A 21,450-nucleotide genomic window follows, 5' to 3' on the forward strand; every position below is an offset into this window, starting at 1 on the left:
TATTCTGGATGGCAGCTGCAGGGGTCAGCAGTCTGAACGACCTGAGCGTGACCTCTTGAATGTCAGCTCGCTGTTGAGGGAACCTCTTCATAAACACAATGACAGCTTTGAGTTCTTGACTTTTAAAGACGGCCATCTCTCTGTTTATTCTTGCGCCAAATCCCAAATTGTTACGTGAGAAGACGAATAAAAAGGTTAAGGATAACATTGTCAAAAAGAAACGTTTTGCTCATTATATCACGCAACCGACACTATTAATCACAGACTAGATGCAGACAACGACGATGCCAATTTAAACATAGATTGCTTATTTTATAGAATTGCACATATTCAAACCAATGTTGACCTTTTAAAATGTTAGTATGTTTCAGTTTTCTATGTTCTGTATGTTCCCAACCATATTGCATGTTAGAAAATAGGAAATTCCCAGTGCAAATGAAGATGAGGGATCCTCATCTGACCTGTTGTGTCCCGTTCACACCTTTGACATGGTCATCCATCTGCTAATTTAATGGTAATCTCAGCATAGTAAAGATGTTACAGCGAGGAGAGGTTTTAAATGCATTCATCCTCTGCCAACTTCTCTAACAAAACATGCAACGTTTTTTTACCAGTTAAACCTGATTACAAACGGTTCAACTCTGCAAAAATTAAACATCCTACATCTTTTTTATTGACCACATATTATCGATTATCTCTTTTCGTCTTTAAATATACACACCATTATTGAGTGTATGAGTTGAAGCTAAAGTGTCATCTTGTTTATGCGTGTAATAGGAGTTTGGTTCGTGTGTTTGCGCTGTGCTTCTGTGAGTGCATTAGGCCATGTCAGGCTCTCATGTCTGAGACTGTTTTAATGGACTTTGGTTTCCACAGCCTGGAGATGTAAACAGATGTGGATGATAAACATTGTATAATAGGCCTTTAAAGCTGTTTTGGTCGACCCCTCCCTAATACTACTACAGTATCAAGGGGAAGGGGGAGAGAGGGGGAGAGAGGGGGAGAGAGAGAGAGAGAGAGACAGAGAGAGTCAGAGAGAGAGAGAGAGAGAGAGAGAGAGAGAGAGAGAGAGAGAGAGAGAGAGAGAGAGAGAGAGAGAGAGAGAGAGAGAGAGAGAGAGAGAGAGAGAGAGAGAGAGAGAGAGAGAGAGAGAGAGAGATAGATAGATAGATAGATAGATAGATAGATAGATAGATAGATAGAGAGAGAGAGAGAGAGAGAGAGAGAGAGAGAGAGAGAGAGAGAGAGAGAGAGAGAGAGAGAGAAGGAGGGGTGTTAAAGAGTGTGTGGTTGATTGTTTCTCTATATGAGGAAGAGTATGTGTGTGTAGGTGTGTGTGTGTGTGCGTGCGTGTGTGTATGTGTGTGTTTGAGTGTTTGGGCGCGCACACGTGTGTATGTGTGTTTGTATGCGCCTTATGTATGTGTAAGTGTATAGCTCGTGCTACACTTCATTTTAACTCTGATTGGAATGAGTGTTTTGATTGTTCTCGGCCTAACTTGTGAATCGCTGTGGATAAAAGCATCGGCTAAAAGATTGAAATTCAGTGTAAACAGTCTTACCTCTGAGAGAAAGGTCTGTGCGGACTTCTGCGCTCCTACATGCAGCAGGTATTCGTACACGTACAGCGCTAACCTGCACACAAACAAAAGCAGAAGAATTGAGGACACTCAGTCAGTGTTTCAGCATTGGAGCTGATATTAGCATTTGAACCATTGACTCAATTAAATATTCATCAAATAAAAGCACAGCAGAAATAACAAAAATACAATGCAGATTTGTTGAAACTTTTTTTTGGACTGTAGAATAAGCTCACCACACATGCTATGGCAGCAAGCTAGTGGGAATCATTGACATTGAATGGTCCCCATAGCTTGCTGTTCGTTGGATTCATAATCATACTTCAATGGTTACAGTGACAAACAGCTTGATTGTAGTGACGAATACAGAAAAAGGGATTCAATTTGGCAGTTCGCGCTACGCTCAAATATTGGCAGAAAGAAGAAGAAAATAAAGAAGAAATAGGTGTTTAAAAGCAATTACCTTTCTTGGTGGCTATTAGTTCAAATAATTCATATTACCTTTTTGGCCGTCTATGACTAGTTTTACTCATAGATGTTGGACCTTATTTATTAACAACTGCAGATGATTCGGCCTTTAAATTGTTGTCGATTGTCTCGTTCATCCCTCCACTTTTTATGACTGTTATCTGTGTTTTAGCAAAGTAGAACATTGCACATCATTTCTTTTTATACTTCTTCACAAAAACCAGTGGGGATTTTCAAACAAAATGAACCAAAAATGGAGACAGGCAAATAAGTCTGAAGTTCTGTCTTATCCTCGCTTGGACATCAGAGAAGTACGCTAACACGAGGGGGATCCCCTCCCACTCACTCCGTGGAGCTGATACAAGCTGATAGCTACCAGAGCAGGCGTTCTGACATTTAGCCATAGTGGAGGGGGTTTCATAACAGCTTTGAATACAGGTAAATAAGCTGACCCCGTCACACTGCAGAACTCGGCATTCATGCTTTTGTGCTCTGAGAGACCCAGACTGGGCGCTCTCAGACAGAGGTAAAAATAAACGCCCCCAGACGCTTCGGTCTGCCCGTCTGTGAATGATGGACTGCACACCTTTTCGCTCCGCACCCAGGTACTTTGTCTCCTTCCGTCCCTCCGTCTGCGCCTTCCCATTCAACCCGTCTCCTTCTTTTTTTTGTGGTTGCTTTCATCTGTGCCCCTCTGCGCTCCGGTCTTGTTGTTGTTTTTGTCCTCTCCTTATCTATCCCTCCTCTCACAGTCCCATCCGACGAGAGGCGGTGTTTGTCTGATCTTCTAACCCCTCATCACAGCCCACCCTATACACCTTTGTCCCCCCCCCCCCCCGACCCAGACAACTCTTCCTCCTTTGGCCTGCCACAGATGTTCACCCAAAGTGATGGAATATTTCACCGGGGACAAGGTTAACAGAACAGAATGAAAGGCTTACAAAACTCCTGACACCTCTACAGCGCAGAGCATGAATTAAACATTCACCCCTCTTTGGTGTTATTCTTTCCCCCCCTCCCATTTTGATCTTGGGGGGGGATGAAGTCGGAAGATCTCGAGTAGGAACACACGGGTTCAGTCGTTCGGTGGCCCGTGTCTCTGTCTCTGTCGTTCCCTTTTGATCCCCTCCCTCTCCCTTCCCTGCTGAGCGAGCCCACTTTAAGTAAAGGACAGTTGAAGCACTCAGTATGCGTTGTCCTTAAAGGTAGTTGCAGTGATGAGCGTTGGTGACGCGAACTTCGTGCGTACACGCAAAAGAGTCGCCGCCACGTGTGGCACCTGCCTTTCTAGGCCTTTGTGTTCGCCTGGCTCAAGTGAGATCCTCGAACAGCCTACGATGGCTCTAACAAGGCATCTTGGCTCTTGACCTGCGACCCTGATACAAGAGACGCACGGCGACTGCAAAGAAAGGGAAACAAATCCTCAGCCAGAGGAAGGAGGGTTGGCTGGAAGAGATAAGAGGGTGCCACGGCGGAAAGTAATACATGTTGCTCAGGAGGAGACAAACATGACTTCACTCCCAAGTTTGCATTCAGGCTGCTGACACAGCAGTGAGCAGTTTAAGTGTACGGTGGAGGGCAGTTTAAATACACAGCTAGTTTGTATCTATTCACCGGCATCTATTAAACACACAGAGGTCCACATGGGCTTTCTTACCTGCAGGCTCTAGCAGCAGAGTTCAAAAGGGACTCGCAGCAGATCAAAAGAAGGAGGCATTTTATCACACATCTATTTTACAGATCTGTTCAAAGAATGTCAAATAACTGCACCTCCCAATTAATTCTGCCAATAGGCTCTTGAAGATGTCTTGCACAAATGCTCTTTCTCAACTACAGGTCACCGGAACATTCCCAACGCTAAACTTTGTAATGTGTGCAACACAAGGTACTGAGTCAAGCTAAATAAAAGGGTATATATTTCTACACTAACAGGATGGGTTGAGGCAGGGGCTGCAAAAGGTTAGACATTCTTGATTTATTTGTCAAATAAACTACATAACAGAATACAAAGAAACCAAATAGTTAACCAGCTTTTGACTCTACTCAAAGCGAGAGGCTTTTGTAATCTCCAGCCCAAGAGTCTGCCCTTGCCTTGAGCTGTGTACAGACGATAATAAAGAGTCATTATTTTCTACCTGAAGTGTCGTGAATAAAAAACCCTTACATTAATCATCAATGTTCGTGCTGTGATTGAAAAGAAACAACAAGTGGTTATCCAATCTCTTCTTGCGTGTGTGTGTGTGTGCGTGTGTGTGTATGTGCGTATTAAGGATGGGCAAAGCGATTCTTTTCCGGGAATCAGTTCTTTCAGTTTCGTTCACTATCAAGATTCGTTTGTTTGATTCATTTGTTTGATTAGTTTGTTAAGTCAGATTACGTCATTCGACAGAGAATCTCACAGGTGTCTGCCCCCCCCCCCCCCCCCCACTTGCTTATAAGTATTGGGTACGCCTGCCAATTAAGGCTTTTTCACAGCCTGCCGACAGGGTACTGTCGGCGGTCGAAACGGCAGCCATAATTGAGCTGCGCCAAGCCGCACCGAATCGAACCGCACCGCGCAGTGGAAACAAGGGGGAATAAAACAGGAATGAAAAAAAGTTTTAAGTCACGATGCGCTCGGAAAACAAACAAAGCAAATTTCTGTAGCATTGGCCTATACGACGCAGTTCGACCATTTCCATGATAGGTAAAACAATACCTTATTAAAGCATGAAATTGTGTTGTACAACGAAACGAAATAAATAAAAAGAAGACGTATAAAGTGCTTGCATGTAATTGAAGCCTACAGCAATCGTTACTTAACTTGTGTGGCGGTGCCTGGTCATTTGTTTACCCATGTGCCATGGCAACGCGAATGCTACCTGCTGTAGTAATCTCATTGGCTGAATCTTTGAGAACGTTTTAGACTCAATCAATATAAGGTTGTGGGGAGACGGAGCTCTGTTCGTTTGTATATCTAATTTACGTGACCATATTTTTTTTTTATGTAAAAAAAAAAAAGGAATCAAAGAATCAGTTGTTTTGGGAATCAGTTCTCGTCGTTCACCTTCGGGATTCGTTCGTTGTGAACAAATCGTTCGCGACCGACCCATAGTGCGCATGCGAATGTGTGTGTGTGTGTGTGTGTGTGTGTGTGTGTGTGTGAACGCGCGTGTGTGTGTCTGTGTGCGTGCGTGCGTGTGTGTGTTTGGGTGGATCCAGGCATTTGCACCTATCTTCACATGAGCCTCTGACCTTGATCTCATTCAAATTCAAGTGGTTCAGCCTACAAGAGAGTCACGATTTAATGACATTCTTAATCTTGCGTTCTTAAAGACCTGATGGCTCTGTTGCTGGATCAACCTCCAGAAGACCTGATGCTCTGGGACCAGGGAAGAACGACTGGCAGGAAGGGGAGAGCTTAGCCTAATGAAGAAGGGAGTCAAAACAATGGCCATCCTTCATACAGCCTCTGTCTCTATAAGCGTGGCAGGGCCACAGATACGAGTTTGCCTGCTTGTTCCTTCAACAATGCAACATCCACCAAACCCCCTCCCCCCCAACACCGCTTACTGACTTGTATGCAGAAGCATCTTTTGAAGTAAGATTGACAAATCACTACTAGTTTTGGTGATTACATTCGTCCATGTACCTATCTCTTGGCCCTGTGTACTTCGACCATTCTCACACATTGAAACGTGTGAGATGTGTAAACGCTATTATCAGAGTTCTACAATGGGTTTGCTCCTAATTTATGGGACGGTTAAGTGGGCTAGGAGAGAGAGAGAGAGAGAGAGAGAGAGAGAGAGAGAGAGAGAGAGAGAGAGAGAGAGAGAGAGAGAGAGAAGAGAGAGAGAGAAGAGAGAGAGAGGAGAGAGAGAGAGAGAAGAGAGAGAGAGATGGAGAGAGAGCTGCGGAGAGAGAGAGAGAGAGAGAGAGAGAGAGAGAGAGAGAGAGAGAGAGAGAGGTTATGCTGATTTGTTTTTCTTATAGACAGACCCCCCAAAAATAGACAGATGAATGGACTCTGGGAGGTGTCGGAAGGCAAGCAGAGGAGCATAGCTCCTCAGCATATTCTACTGCTGAGGCTCTCTGTCGGAGCAGCCAGGCCCCCTGCTGTGACCTCCTTCTTCAAAATGAACACAATCCCAGAACCCCCCTTGCAAAAAAATTGCAGCACCGCAAAAACTAGGCTCGCTATCCATCGGCTACAGCTAAACGCACACACAACGGTCTCAGGCCAGCTAGACAGACGGAGAGACCCTGTTACAGTTCAACAGCCATATTTGCTTCGTTAGTGCATGAAGAAGTTTAGTCTGAAATGTAGGCTTTATGCATTTTAATGAGTGCCGTCTGAGATCATTACATGAGAGAAAAAAAGGTAAATCCCTGAGTGAAGTCAGGAAGTTGAGATTCTGTAATTACCTCGACAAGCTTTCTTGACAGAAGACTAAATTCTATCTGTCATGTCGCAGGCGGTGGAAACCTTTAAGAATCTGGAGGTATTTATGGATCGCTACGTTACAATGGAGAATGGAGAATAAAAAACGGAGGGATGTGGTGGCTGTGTGTGTATGCGTGAGTGCTTGTTTAATCTCAAAACCATTCGCTATTCACCACCACATGCGGTCTAACTATTTTGACACCTTGTCTACAAATTTTACAAAGAATGCCAGAAAGAAGTGGAAAGGAGAGTAAGCCCAAACGCTGGTTAACTGAATGGATCTAGAAATATTTCAGTGGTATAATAATGGTCATTATAATGTGAGCCCAGATCCATGTTTGTGTTTATTTTTATAGTCATGTTCAGAATGGCAAAATCTAAACAATAACATCATACCTTTTATTTGAAGTTTAAATACATCAGGCCTTTCCTTTCACTAAAGATTTCTGTGCATTGTTTAAAAAAACAACGTTATCTGTCTGACGTTAAGGATCCAGCTGTCACTGTGTTTGTGATGAGGATGTGAGCCATTCTTTCATATCAAATCTTTATCATCACAACCAACAAAACCTTTCCCCACCCGGCCCAAACATGACCCCAGCCAATGACAGACGCCCATCTACATGAGATAAAATATAATAATAATAATAATAATAATAATAATAATAATAATAATAAAAACAATATCATTAACTCCCTTCCCTCCATTCAACAGCTCCAAACCAAACAACCGCTTCTCACAGCTCTAAAACCAAGCCACCCCCCCTCCCCCGCCCAGCGCCGTCACCTGTGGTTGGAGAGCATCCCGCCCTCACCCCCCTCCTATCGTTTACAACTCGGCCGAGGTTGGAGAGGGAGCGAACAAGAGCATCAAAAGATAAAAAATATATTATAAACGGCAATCAAGGCACTGCCCCTGCCGAGGACACCCTGTGTGTGTGTGTGTGTGTGTGTGTGTGTGTGTGTGTGTGTGTGTGTGTGTGTGTGTGTGTGTGTGTGTGTGTGTGTGTGTGTGTGTGTGTGTGTGTGTGTGTGTGTGTGTGTGTGTGTGTGTGTGTGTGTGTGCGTGCGTGCGTGTGTGCGTGTGAGACAGCCAAACACTTTCCCTGATTAATCAAGCCCAGCAGCATGGCTTTATGTGCCATTTAGAGTCCTGCTAAATGACTTCACTTCAATCATTAGAGTGGAGCGTCCAAGGCAGGAGACGGGCCTGTGCTTTACTACCCCCCCACACACACACACACACAAAAAGATTCAAACACACACACACACACACACACACACACACACACATATTCAAACACACACACACACACACAAAAACTTTCAAACACATACAAACACACACACACACACACACACACACACACACTCAATCAAACAAACACACACACACACACACACACACACAAAAACAGTCAAACACATACAGACACACACACACACACACACACACACACACACACACCAAACAGACACACACACACACACACACACACACACACACGCACACGCACACGCACACGCACACGCACACGCACACACACACACACACACACACTCACTCACACTGTGTGTGTGTGTGTGTGTGTGTGTGTGTGTGTGTGTGTGTGTGTGTGTGTGTGTGTGTGTGTGTGTCTGTATGTGAAATCTGGGGGGTGCTGGTTGTGGGGCTGCAGTAAAGCACAATAAACAAAGACCAATATAGACCCATTACCATGCTGAATAATTCATCCTCTATATGTTGGGCAGGAGCAAAACAAGATCAGGAAAAATGACAAGCGAAACAACCGTGGGGTCTATGGGAGCCATTACACTGGTAAAGAGCGTCTTAAGAACCTGGGCTATTTATACAAACACTCACACACTCACACACACAGAAAGAAACAGACACACACACAGACACACGCACAGAAACAAAATCACACCACACACACACACACACACACACACACACACACACACACACACACACACACACACACACACACACACACACACACACACACACACACACACACACACACACACACATAACCACCCACACATAACCACCAACACATGCACAACCCCACATACAAAGAAGTGACAGGAAGTGAAAGGAAAAGCAATGAAATAGAGACGACCAAAGAAAACAGAAACGCAGACGATTAGTGAATGCACCAGGCAGACACGCGGATACTCTTGATGGAGGGATACAGATCAACAGCCAGATAAAGAAGGACCTGGGCGAGGAGCATATAAAGACAAGGTGTAAAACAGAGGGATCCCAGATGAAAGACAACACTCATGGACACAGGGGGAAAGGAATTAGGAGCGATATAAGGAATAAAAGGTAAGGAGACACTGAAGGGAAGTGAGCGAGAGAGAGAGCACAAGGGGTTAATGATTAATGAAGGATCTGTGGAGCGGTGGTAGGGAGGTCGGGACCCAGGTGAGGGCGGCCCGGTGAGGAAGGCCCGGTGAAACGGTCCATGAGGGGAGCTGAAAGGACGTCGTTATCAACCGCCACCCGCCCAGAAAGCCCCGAAGCAGGGAGGGGGGATTGAGTTTCATGTTCAGGTTCAACCTTCCTATTAAGACGGGCTGTGCCACTATTAGAGTTAGTTGACACTTACTCACGTTTCAGAAAGGACCTTTAGAACAAGGTAGGCTTCGAGAGAGAGTGATACTTCCTCTCTCTGCCAGGTTTGAGAGAAAGTCTCAAAAGGTTGGGGCCGAAGTGTCCTTTGGCATTCACGATAAGTCATAGAAAGGGGCTAGGATTTGGCACCGTAAAACTTTGCTATTCTTTGACAGGGGATAACCTAAAAGGGGCCGCTTATTAACAGCACCCAATACTAACACAATTATCCATGGTGAGCTGATAAACCCACTAAGGACAGATGTGCTGGATATCTCTCTGGCCTCACAGTCTACTTGGCGGGCTCCGACTCAAACTCGGGCCAAAATGCTCGTCTCCCGTGAGTGCGCGTGTGGCTGAGGCTGAATGGCTGGCTGCTAGTTGATGCATGTCTAATTGGTATTTTTGCTGATAGTCACAAGTTCAATCTATATTCTCCATTACCCAACCTCAGCCGCCCCTGGGAACCTCTAATGGCTCCGCCTGAAGGGAGAGAGCTTCCATCGAGACGTTCACATCCAGTTTATTTTCCCAGGGACGCCGAGCTGTGTATTCTGTCCAGCTGCTCACTGCAGTGCACTACGTCGCAGAGGGAGGTGAGCGAAGATTTCACTCATGAAAGATAATTATAATCAGTTCATGAAATCAGCCCGGACGAGAATCGTCCATGTACGCAAATAAACGGTGGTTCTTCAATCGGCCCCTCGTCTTCCTTGTTTTGTATCAAAATGAGATGGGCTCTCCCGAGCTAATGTTTGTCCTGGCCTTTATCCCTCTTAACTTCAAGCAAACACGGTTAAGCCCCGAGCACTGCTTTGGCTGGTGGACTGGCTCCCTGACACCAGGGCTTGGCAGGGATCACTGAAGCCTTCACAGTGGGCGATGAGCCTGACTGGTGAGCCGTGCTGCTGACTAACTTCAGATCTGTGGGAGAGCTTAGCAAGGCATTCACAGAAAAAAACAAACGGCCAATACACACAAGCACCCGCTGCTTCCAACCGCGGCTGACTGAAGTGCACTCGAGGGGAAGGAAGATGTTTGCTCAGAGGCCGACACGTAAAATGAGAAATTAAGATACAGTAAAGCGCTGGTTGTTGTAGTATTACACTTGTATTTCGTGAACTTCCTATGAATGAGGTGAAACATTCCCTACTGCATCCAAACTGGCTCGCAAGGTTGGGAATTTCGGTGTCCGGTAAATGTGGAATGTCCTGCATTGGGGGTTAACCGTTCCAAAGAAAAGGAAGCTCACATCCTGAATGGGAGAGTGAGTACGGTCATGGCCAACCTCAGGCTTTTGTTTGCGTTTCATTAAGTCCGGATCCCAAAATCATCATCTCAGCTTCTATTCCCCCCCCCACCATCACCACCCCACCACCCACCTCCCCCAGGAAGCTCCAGATTGGGAAGAGAAGAACAGCACAGAGACAGGCCGGCCTCTATGGTTAGGGGAGCGCACCTGATTTAACCAAACTCACAGAAATCACAAAACCTATAATTCAAATGTATGATTGCAGCTGGAAGCGAAGGCTTCTGCTGATAAAAGGAAGCTCTTTCATTGTCTTGCTTGTTGTGATTAAATAAATAAATACATTGATTTACAAACAGAATACATTCATGTACAACATGTTTTGTTCATGCACAGCCCAGAATAATTGTCCCAATGAAAGTCTGAAAAGCTTATTAATTTATAGTAAATGCTTATTAACCAACTTTATTGATCAACGCAGGAACCTCAGAGACCCGATCGGGGTCTAAATATTTTTTTTATGTATTACCAGGGAAACTGACTCCGCAACCTACATCCAATGGAGTATGGATGTATGGATATACGAACACAAACAGAAAAAGAGATATTTATATTGGAAGATACAGTGGTATTACAGTTTTTTCCTATCGTTTTCGGTCATGTACCCATACTATGGTCACTTTTCCCTATCACTTAACACAGTGGGCTTTAGAGACACACACCTCTGCATATCTGTTAACCTTTGGTGCAAAATGCACTACAACAACCACACCACAAACAATGCTGCCATAACTTAACACATGTTTCCTCTCAGAACACTATGGCCTAAAAAACACTAACATCTTGAAGCATTGCCAATTGCATATATAAAATGTTGCTGTGTCCTCCAGTTTGGCATATATTTCCTGTAGTGTTGCATTGAAAAAAAGAGAAAAAACACAGACAAACACTTCTTTGGACTACAGTAATAAAGTTTGTAATATTACAGTATGACAATCCAAGCCAAGTATCTGCTGACAGTGTTCATATGTCGGTTTACCTCCCACAAAAGATGTCACAATTGAGTGTGGTAAATGTACTGTAATTGTAAATACAGTAAATACTGTAAGTGTTTTATGAGAAACTGAGAATAACAATTTTCAGTTTCTGTAATGCAAATTACATACAGTAAGTACGTAATATATGATCCAGAAACAAATCACAAACACAACAGTTTTTTTCACTGTGCTTTACATTTTGGAGATTTTGTCACAGTGCAAGTGTTACACAAAACAGAAAATACATTACAAAGTCAAAAAATGTGTTCTAACAAAAAATGCAATGCACAAAACCTGCACATACTGTATATTACAGTAGCCCAACAGTGGCGCAGAATTGGGCTAATCCCTCCTATCCTCCGCATTTGGCCACAAATTTTCATCTACGTCGCAACGTAAATTAAAATAAATAAACTATAAACTAAATATTTTTTCTTATTCAAACATGTAACTTCATTTGTCTGTCCAAATGCAGCATCTTTCCATCTACAGTGATCTAAATTACTGTTAGGTTTTGAACAGAAAGTTCACTGTTTTGAACAGAGTATCTAAACATTGGTAAAATATGCTGTAGTTCCACAGCGTTTTGCCGGTAGTGAACATTGACTGGGGCAGGTATCCATGAAATTTGGAAGAAGGCGTCATTGCCAGCATTTGTATCTTAGCATAGGGGCAAGTAACCACAGTTTGGTTTCACATGGTCTACTGGTATGCTCACTGTGTGAAGTGTTTAGGGAATGTGAACATGGTTTAGGTAAATTGCCTAAAACGATAGGAAAAAACTGTAAAAGAAAGAAAGAAAATAATCATAATTTCATAAGAAATTATGAAACCACTGTTTTCATTTTAATCAATATATCATATCACTACACAACTACATTTGCTCTATCATACAATTATTACCCATCCGTTATGATGATAGACTTTCAATTTGAAATGTTTATCCATCGTGCAAGTAAATACAAACTACATGCGGAAAAGTCTGCACAATGCAAAAAGTAACAGGGATATTCTGTCGCTGTCATCTGCCCAAGGAGAGCGGACTACACTGACCAGATAACTTGTTGCGGTTGCTGAATATCTGACTATCTACTGGGCCTCACGAGGCTGTTTGCAAAACCCCTACCCTGCGATGCACACATCACGCCTCTACGCGACTGCACCCTCGCTCCCTTATCAACTGTTTCCAAATGGTCGAATAGCAAACAGCTTGGGCAGAATTAGATTCATCTGAACTCTGGGCGTCTTACCAAACAAAACAATCTACTGATCTGAAGAAAAAAAAAGCGTGTGTTTACGCCTATTAACGAGCCATTCGTATTGTCAATAATTTATATTAGTGTTGCCTTTTGAAACTCATTTTTAATTATACACTCTTGTACCCGATATTTCCAATAAGATACCCATGTTCCCTTATTAGCGTCAGCCACCTGAAACTGTTGGTCGTTCACTGTTATTCTCTGTCTATTTTTCCAAATCCCCCCAAATAGATTATGAGATTAGCTGTATTTGAATGAAAGTCAACCATGTTTGTTGCCTGGCTGCTCTGCATGGCTCCCTTTATTGACTCCAGCTTGTAGCAACTCTGGCTGGATACACCTTCCAACAAAGAACCGACGGGAAATGGCAAATTAGGGAAGCCGCAATTAGTACTTAGAACAGACAATAGAGCGAGGGGAACAAACGTCCGCGCAGCCGGATCAAGGCGTAATCAAGCGGTTACCGTACTCAAAGTGAGAGGATTTGAAGTCCAGAACATTGTACTGTCTCACAAATAACAAAAACAACATCGTGGTTGCTCACGGTCAAGACAACAAATGTGAAACTCAAAGATAGCAGAAAATGAAAGGTTTGCATTTCCTGTTGAAGAGAAAAAGGGAAGGATTGTAGTAGGATGTGACAAGAGACTGGTCCATTGTTTACCACTTACTCATATCCAAGTGTATTAATCACAAAGATATAGCTTAACCTTGTAAGCTGTTATACACACAATATTTTTTTGATAAATCAACACTTTTTTTACATTTGAGTTGCGTTTCATTTGGTATGATTAAGTCACCTCTCGTGGGGCATTTGTTTAATTTCACAGCTCAGAGAGCACCAATGAATTCAGGATTGTTTTTCTTGTCCACATCTTTTCAACATGCTATAACAGTAAATCTTGAATACGGTGTAATCATATTCCATAATGCTATAAAATAATAAACGTGTGTTTACAGAGGGAACCTGGAATGTTTGATGACCATATTTTGCTCCACATTGAGCTCTCTGTATGCTTACGACTTTTTTCGAAGACACAGTGGATCATTGTACTGTCTAGTAGTGAGCCAAATGCCAACAGATCATGCTGACTGAATCCACAGCCGTGTAAGCAAGACTATTGTTCAGAATTACCCAAACTACACTTACGTTAACCTAAGGCTTCATGCAACCAGATTCTTCACATTTTCAACAGACCTCAGTCGTTTCATTTAAAATTTAGGGCAAACGTGAACTGCAGAATTTATGGTAAGCCGTGTGCAAACACACACACACACACACACACACACACACACACACACACACACACACACACACACACACACACACACACCACACACACACACACACACACACACACACACACACACACACACACACACACACACACACACACACACACACACACACAACTCTTCCCCGAATAGACATCCAGGAATCTGGCTTTATGAAATAACATGAAGGATTTAAGCACCAGGCCGCTAACTAATTACGATCCATATAAAGATATAACTTATTTAAAGATACACCTCGATACTCAATACACAAAAAAACAGGAAGGCTGGCATCTTCTAGCAGACCTCAACTGAAGCCTCTGTGGTATAGCAGGACGCCAGAGAAAGGCCGGCACCACAACGTCAATGTCAGACACCCACAGAATGCAACATTACCCACTCATACAGCAGGCAGAGGCGGAGAGACACAGAGGAAAGGGGAGAGAGAGAGAGAGAGAGAGAGAGAGAGAGAGAGAGAGAGAGAGAGAGAGAGAGAGAGAGAGAGAGAGAGTTGGAGGAGGGATTTGAATACCCGCTGCCAGTTACAGATTGCCTCTAATCTTAGGATACAAATGTAGTTCTGTGGGCAAAGCCGTGTTTTGAACAACAAGTATTTCAGAAAAGAGGCAAAAGAAAAACCTTGAAATGGATGGTCGACTACAGCAAATTAGGTTATATGGCGTGGCCACTAATGTAGACTTTCCATACGGCACACAATCTCTCGGAGAGGACCAAAAAATCAGTAACACATCACGTTCCAGCAATGACAAATGTGTGCGAACACCGAGATACCGGCATGAAAATCCAACAAGAAAATGTTACGTTCAAAAGACCAAAGTAACATCAACAACCATACGCTTTAATCAACATTCCCGGCCTGCTCTTCGCTTACAATGATGTCATCCTAGTTCTTTGCGTGCGTGCATGTGTTAGCAAGCCTGCCTGCATGCATGGCAGGCATGGTGTGTGTAAAAGTGTGTGTGCAGCGTTACAGTGGGCAAGTCCTTACGTGTGTGTGCGTGATTGAGAAATAACATTAAGTAGAAGCTCATGAGGGAGCAGAGATCCCTCCGTCAGCTCTTTAAGAGCTGGATACCGCCTTACGGTTAGAGGGCAGAGCATGTCGCCAAGGACTTTACAGGCATCAGAGGGCTATAAAGTGGACCCCGGATTGGATCATCGCAAAATGGGTGGTGGGCAAGAAAGATGGCAGGGGGCTTCTGATGACGTACATACATGAATGAATAAACACCGAATAAATGCAGATAATGGTTGAGAGGGTTGGTCTGTGGAGAGGGTAGGAGAAATGGATGGAATGGATATAGTTAGTGAAGCATATAGAAACTATTGCTTAAAGAAGGAGAGAGCAAGAATCTCAGGAATAGCCTATTTTATGGCCGTGTGTGGATGTGTGCACGTCTTTAAGGGAGAGGAAGAAATTAAGAGAGGGGAAAAAGTGTCTGGCGAAAAAAGTGTGTTTGTAGTTGTGAAGGAGAGAGGAGTTCACAGATAAAGACACACACACACACACACACACACACACACACACACACACACACACACACACACACACACACACACACACACACACACACACACACACACACACACACACACACACACACACACACACACACAAACGGAGAGAGAACGAGACGGACAAAGACACAGAGAGAGAGAGAGGGAGAGGATGAGAGAGAGCATGAGTGATCGAGATAGCGATGGAACGAGAACGAGAGAGAAAGACAGGTGCACACAGAGAAGTCTGAGGCAGTTCCTAAGCCTGGCCGTCACGCATGCTTAACCTTGTGCTAGTGTTTGGGTGATGCAGCTTGCATATCAATGATGTTAAAAAATATCAGCAGTGAGGCCTTGGACCATCCTCCTCTCTAGCAGGCAGGCAGGGGAGGGGAGAACACGGAAAACTCAGAAACAGGAGCTGCAGTTACACTGTGACACCCAATACACCAAAACAAGGTAAGCCACACTGAAAGCCACACTAAAACAAAGAAACGTGGCCATGAACACTGTTATGGAGAGTCAAAACGCTCGATTGGAGCGTCTTACGGTTGTATCGTTACACTGTGTAGATATTGGATAATTGTATGGTCAAAACCACACAACAAAGTAAATTCTAGGATGTTCGCCATCATTCCCCAGGGGTCGACTACAGATTTGTTTGTCAATAGCTTCCGTACAGTGTTTGCTTGGACCTAAAGCTAATTTTACAGGTGATAGCGTGAAGCAGCATCACTCCCCGTCTGTAAGAAGTAGTTAAAACGCTAGCAGCGCTTGCTTCATCCGTAAAAAGAAAAAACTTGCGTTTAAACGCAACTTTCAGAAACATAAAGGCGATCGCTAATAGTATAACTATACTATTCATTGAGAAGAAAAAGCAACTTGCAATGAATTTGAGATACATGACGTTGAGCAGGATGGAAGGTGGTCTGCAAACAAACAGGTAGTCTGTTCCAAACCAGGACCTTTTGACTGGAAGATAAACACCCTAACCACAAGACCATACTGCCCCTAATTGTTGACCACATAGACAGACAGGTATTCTGACATATGCTAGAGTACAGTGTAATGGGAGATGATAAAAGGAATCCATTTCTATTTCCTCCGACCATTACTAATATCATAATGATTACCTATAACCCCGGCGTTATTAATCTTGCCCTCTAACGACCTAGACCACAGAGGAAGTATACTTCTTATCATGGCTTTTTGCCAATAAGATTTCCATTGTAGGATTCCCAATTCCATTTAATATCCCTGAAGGGAATAACAGAAGTAGGGAGCAAGTAGGGAGTTAGTTGAGTTTTTTAAGGTACACAGCGAGCAACAGGGAGAGAGAGAGGGAGAGAAAGAGAGAGAGAGAGAAAGAAAGAGACAGAGCAAGACAGAGACTGAGAGACAGCGACAGAGACAGAGAGAGACGGAGAGAGATGGAGAAAGAGATAGAGAGAGAGAGAGAGAGAGAGGGAGAGGGAGAGGGAAACCGAGGAGCAGTAAGGGGGAGATGAAAGGAGGCATTGGGTGACGTTTGCTTAATTAAAACAGGAATGTTGAGGGACTCCCGTAAGCATCCTCTGGGGGTGGTGCTGGGTGATGGACTGGTTCATCCGATCATCCATCCATGGAGCTGGCTCCAGCATCCTGAACCCTGGCGCCTCGGCTTTCCTTCCTTCTCGCACCCCTATCTGATGCAGACAGGGCCTTTCGGTCACGACGATCCTTCCCGAGGATCCCAAGATATGAGGTGGTACCTGTTGACTGACATGTCACCCCCCCCCCCCCACCCCCCCCCCCCCCCCCCCCCCCCCCCGAATCCACTCGCTCAGCTCGGGGAACTCGGACAGCTGATGTGATAGCAGCCTCTGCGCAGAGTGACGCCTTTTGGCATCGGTATAAGAAGGAGGATGGATGCCATCAGATAAAATGGGACGTTTTAACAAGCTGTATAGCAAGGGAAAAACGAATTTCTGTCATGGCCTGCCAAACTGTCATCATCACTCAAACAACTTTGTGTATCAAGTGAAATAAAAGAGCAAAGGGAGAATTGTTGTGGCTTCCTTGTAATCCTAGATTGATGCTGCACTCTCTGAGGAACATTCAGAGCAGTTCAATGCCTTCCCCTGACTCATAAATGTGCGTATGTAATGGTAACAAGGGGATGGGTCCAAAATGAACACCTGCTACCAGCCAATGGCATTATATGTTGGACCATTTCGCCGGTGAACACAATTCAGTAATATATGTAAACCATTGATTAGCCAGTGTATTTTGCCACCCTGGCAGGTAAAAAGACAAAGTTCTAAGAGCATATTATTTTTTGGTATTTCTCTGCCATTCCCTAGAGCTTGATGTATTTTGTCGCCCACACAGCCAGAAACATCCAGACAGATGGAGGCAGATTTTAAGAGATGACATGTATGGAGAAGTAGAAAAAAACAAACAAGCCACAATATCCCACACATATAAAACCAACAGTTGCTTTTACGCCAACCAAAAACAAGGCATAGTGAAGTGCAGCGAGATCCTAAAGTCAAAATGTGTGGGTCTTTTACACCGTGTGCTTTGGGTGGTTCCCAGAACACTTATTTTTTTACTCAACTTCTGGAGCCAAGCCAGTGGAACCAGGTGTAGACACTTACTAGTGTAAGTGATCCATGGAGGGGGCGATGTGTGCTGGAGAGCTTAGGCCCGACAGAATGCCTTGTCGGTGCACTAGAGCATGGTGGTCCTGGAGCCAAAGTCTCCCACCTCATCCAACCTCCGCCCTGACCCAGTCCTTTATTTTACTTCAGTTAATACTCTTCATCTCAATTTTCTCTCTGTCTCGAGAGCGTACTCATATTGACGTTATTTGTGTTTTGTTCATCGCATACAAAACAAGACGTATTAAAGACTTATTCAAGCAGTGACATAATGTCGGCAGCTCTTTTGGCGTTGAGCAAACGCAACGTCAGAGTCAACTGGAAGAATTATAAACCGAGAGATTGGGCAAGTTGGTGTCCTACATTCGTCTATTGTAAAGCAATTCAGTGTCAGCGACTGAGTGGCAGCCTGGATTGCTTCTGTCGGATAAATAATCTCAGCATGCAATGCTTTGCCTCAGACACACAATGCTGGCAGGATTCAGACTTTTTTTAGTGACGAGGCAGGTGTGTGTGTGTGTGTGTGTGTGTGTGTGTGTGTGTGTGTGTGTGTGTGTGTGGTGTGTGTGTGTGTGTGTGTGTGTGTGTGTGTGTGTGTGTGTGTGTGTGTGTGTGTGTGTGTGTGTGTGTGTGTGTGTGTGTGTGTGTGTGAGTGTGAAGATGATCCGAGAGGCCACCTGGGATGTGAACATGAACATTTAGGTTTTCCACTGTACAGTTACATCAACATTATCGATCTAAATGTACCAGTCCAATACAAATACAAGGAATAGGGATGGAAGGCAGTGACACAAGTGTTCATTAGTCGTTTAAAGAATTTCCTTATACTCAAACCACCACCCCTCCCCCCTATATTATTGACCCTAATATAGACAACGGCTCCCACCACGAATGTGGGATTCTACAGAAATACTGCGTTCCGAAGACCACAGGCCTAGAACTATTTGGAATATGTCCTCTCTCTGCCACTGGCTGAAATCTATCCTGGTAGAACAAGCGCGGTTACACAGTCAGCGGTCTTGTACTGTCACTTCTAATAAAAATCAAGTGCCGACCGCAACACAGGTACAGCCACACAGAGAGAGAGAGAGAGAGAGGGATAGGATGAGGCTAAGAGAGTGGGCTAAAAGGAGTGATGCTGACCGAGTAGGAGAGAGTAAGAGTTTGCCATGGGCATTTACGTTTGGTCTACTTTTTCGAAATACACCTTCTAACACTTTTGCCACAAATAATCTGATTGCAGACGTTTAACATCAACAACAAAATATTAATTCATGTTGGGAAAGATGGGAATCGGTTGCTGATCAAGGCTACCTGCAGAAAATGACTTAGTTGCCCACGGCAAAGAGAGAAATTGTCTTTCAACCTATGGAAAATGGCATATTTAAGTCAACTCACATATAATTTAGGACATTTTATCTTTTTAAAACCAAGTCTGCTGCCTTAACCTATAGCCAGATGCATACAGGCATTTGTTAGGTAGGTATTTACAAAGGACTCTGCCAACAACTACAACTGACTATATTCTTATTCAATAATTGAAAGAGTTGGAAAATATAAAAAAAATCGGGACAACATTTTGCAATGAAGAATTGTGAAATGAAGATATAGAACGAAATGCCAAAAATATCCCACACCGTTTCCTATTCGTTGATCTGGAAAATCCATAACTCACAAGATAAGGAATATTTATCCAAGTCAGGTGACCAATGTTAACAACAATGTGCCTTGGAATACTCCCCATGGACTATCATCACACACACTTGAGGTCAGACCACGTCAGCCTATACATCTACATGTGTGATGAGCCGCCCTCCATCAGCTGGGGTCTGTATAAGGGCAATACTACAACACGGTAAACTAATGATCCATCTAACTCTCTGGCTGCTCCCCCACACACACACACCTCTCCTCTCCTCTGAACACCTCTCCCCTCCTCTCTTCTCCTCTCTTCTTCTTTCCGCTATCATCCCTCCTCTCCTCTCCCCAACCCTCCTCTCCTCTCCTATCCTCTCTCCCCTCCACTCATCTCCTCACCTCTCTCTTCCTCTCCTCTAACCATCCCTCCTTTCCTCTCCCCATCCCTCCTCTCCTCTATTCCCATCTCTCCATCCCTCCTTTCCTCTCCTCTCCCCTCCTCTCCCCGTCCCTCCTCTCCCCACCTCTCCTCTCCTCTACCCTCCCCTCCCCTCCTCTCCCCATCCCTCCTCTCCTCTCCCCCCTCACCTCTCCCCATGCCTCCTCTCCTCTCCCCGTCCCTCCTCTCTTCACTACCCTCCTCTCCTCACCCCACCTCCCCTCTCCTGCCATCTCTCCTCCCCTCCTCTCCCCATCCCTCCTCTCCTCTCCCCCCTCACCTCTCCCCATCCCTCCTCTCCTCTCCCCCCTCACCTCTCCCCATGCCTCCTCTCCTCTCCCCCCTCTCCTCTCCCCATGCCTCCTCTCCCCCTCCTCTCCCCCTGGCTCCCATCCTCTGATCCCCCACTGTGCTGCAGCAACGACAAAACAACTAAAGACATCTGCTTCTGCTCTGCCTTTGATATTCACCGCTTACAAAACAGACTAAATTAAGCTGTTCTGCATCATAACACTTTTTTTCCCCTCTCATCTTTTTGCATGTTTGCATCTTCAACCTTTCACTCTGACCCCTTTTACACCTTAAAGTGAACAACACAGCCAATACCTGAATAGCATTATTTTAATTCCTTCTGACGGTTGGTGCAGTATCAAAATGAACAACGCTAATATCAAAATGAATACAGATATATTCTATTAAATCTATTAAGCATCTCAAAGGATGTGTTAATTACAATTACTGTGAGACTATTTTAAGGCTTAAACACTTACAAATGCTGCTGTTGGTCCACAAGATCAATTGGTCCTATGGAATCACATTTTGAATGGCTTCAGAAACTGCTGCTCAACACCCATGAAACGACAATATCTATAACTTCAAATACTGCATGAGAAATACGGCATGGTTTAATTAAAAACATGGAAACATCCACTAAAGATTTAGTCCATGTAGAAATAGAGCCGGACATGCATTTCAACCTGCCTTGGTTTGCAAAACTGAACATATGGGTTGACTATAGAGCCTGGAAGCTCCAGGGGCAGGGAATTCATATTTGATAGAAAAGCTCACAGCGTACACACACACTGTCTGCATGGCTGGGGGGAAAGCCGAGTCAAGAATGAATGCTTCCCTGCCCGTCTCTCTCTCTGTGATAAGGCAGGCATACGACCCCGTCAATGGTGTCCTCAACACATTGATTGGACAAGAGGAAGGAGACTCTGGAGAAGCACTAGATGACACTGTTGACAAACACCCAGAAAGGGATTCCAGAACAGGATAATAAGGGGTTGTGGCCGACGA

The 21,450-nt window shown here is 44.3% G+C and overlaps 1 protein-coding gene across 2 annotated transcripts in view; it reads right to left on the reverse strand.

Moving 5' to 3' along the window:
* ssbp2a (single stranded DNA binding protein 2a) overlaps positions 1–21,450 on the reverse strand; it is a 49,916-nt gene that overhangs the window by 26,730 nt on the left and 1,736 nt on the right. For both annotated transcript variants that reach the window (XM_056592287.1, XM_056592286.1), the window contains exon 2: positions 1,563–1,635. In XM_056592287.1, coding sequence (XP_056448262.1) covers positions 1,563–1,635 — 73 coding nt within the window. The remainder of the gene's footprint in view (positions 1–1,562; positions 1,636–21,450) is intronic.

This window comes from Gadus chalcogrammus, chromosome 6, assembly GCF_026213295.1.
Source record: "Gadus chalcogrammus isolate NIFS_2021 chromosome 6, NIFS_Gcha_1.0, whole genome shotgun sequence".
Lineage (NCBI taxonomy): Eukaryota > Metazoa > Chordata > Actinopteri > Gadiformes > Gadidae > Gadus > Gadus chalcogrammus.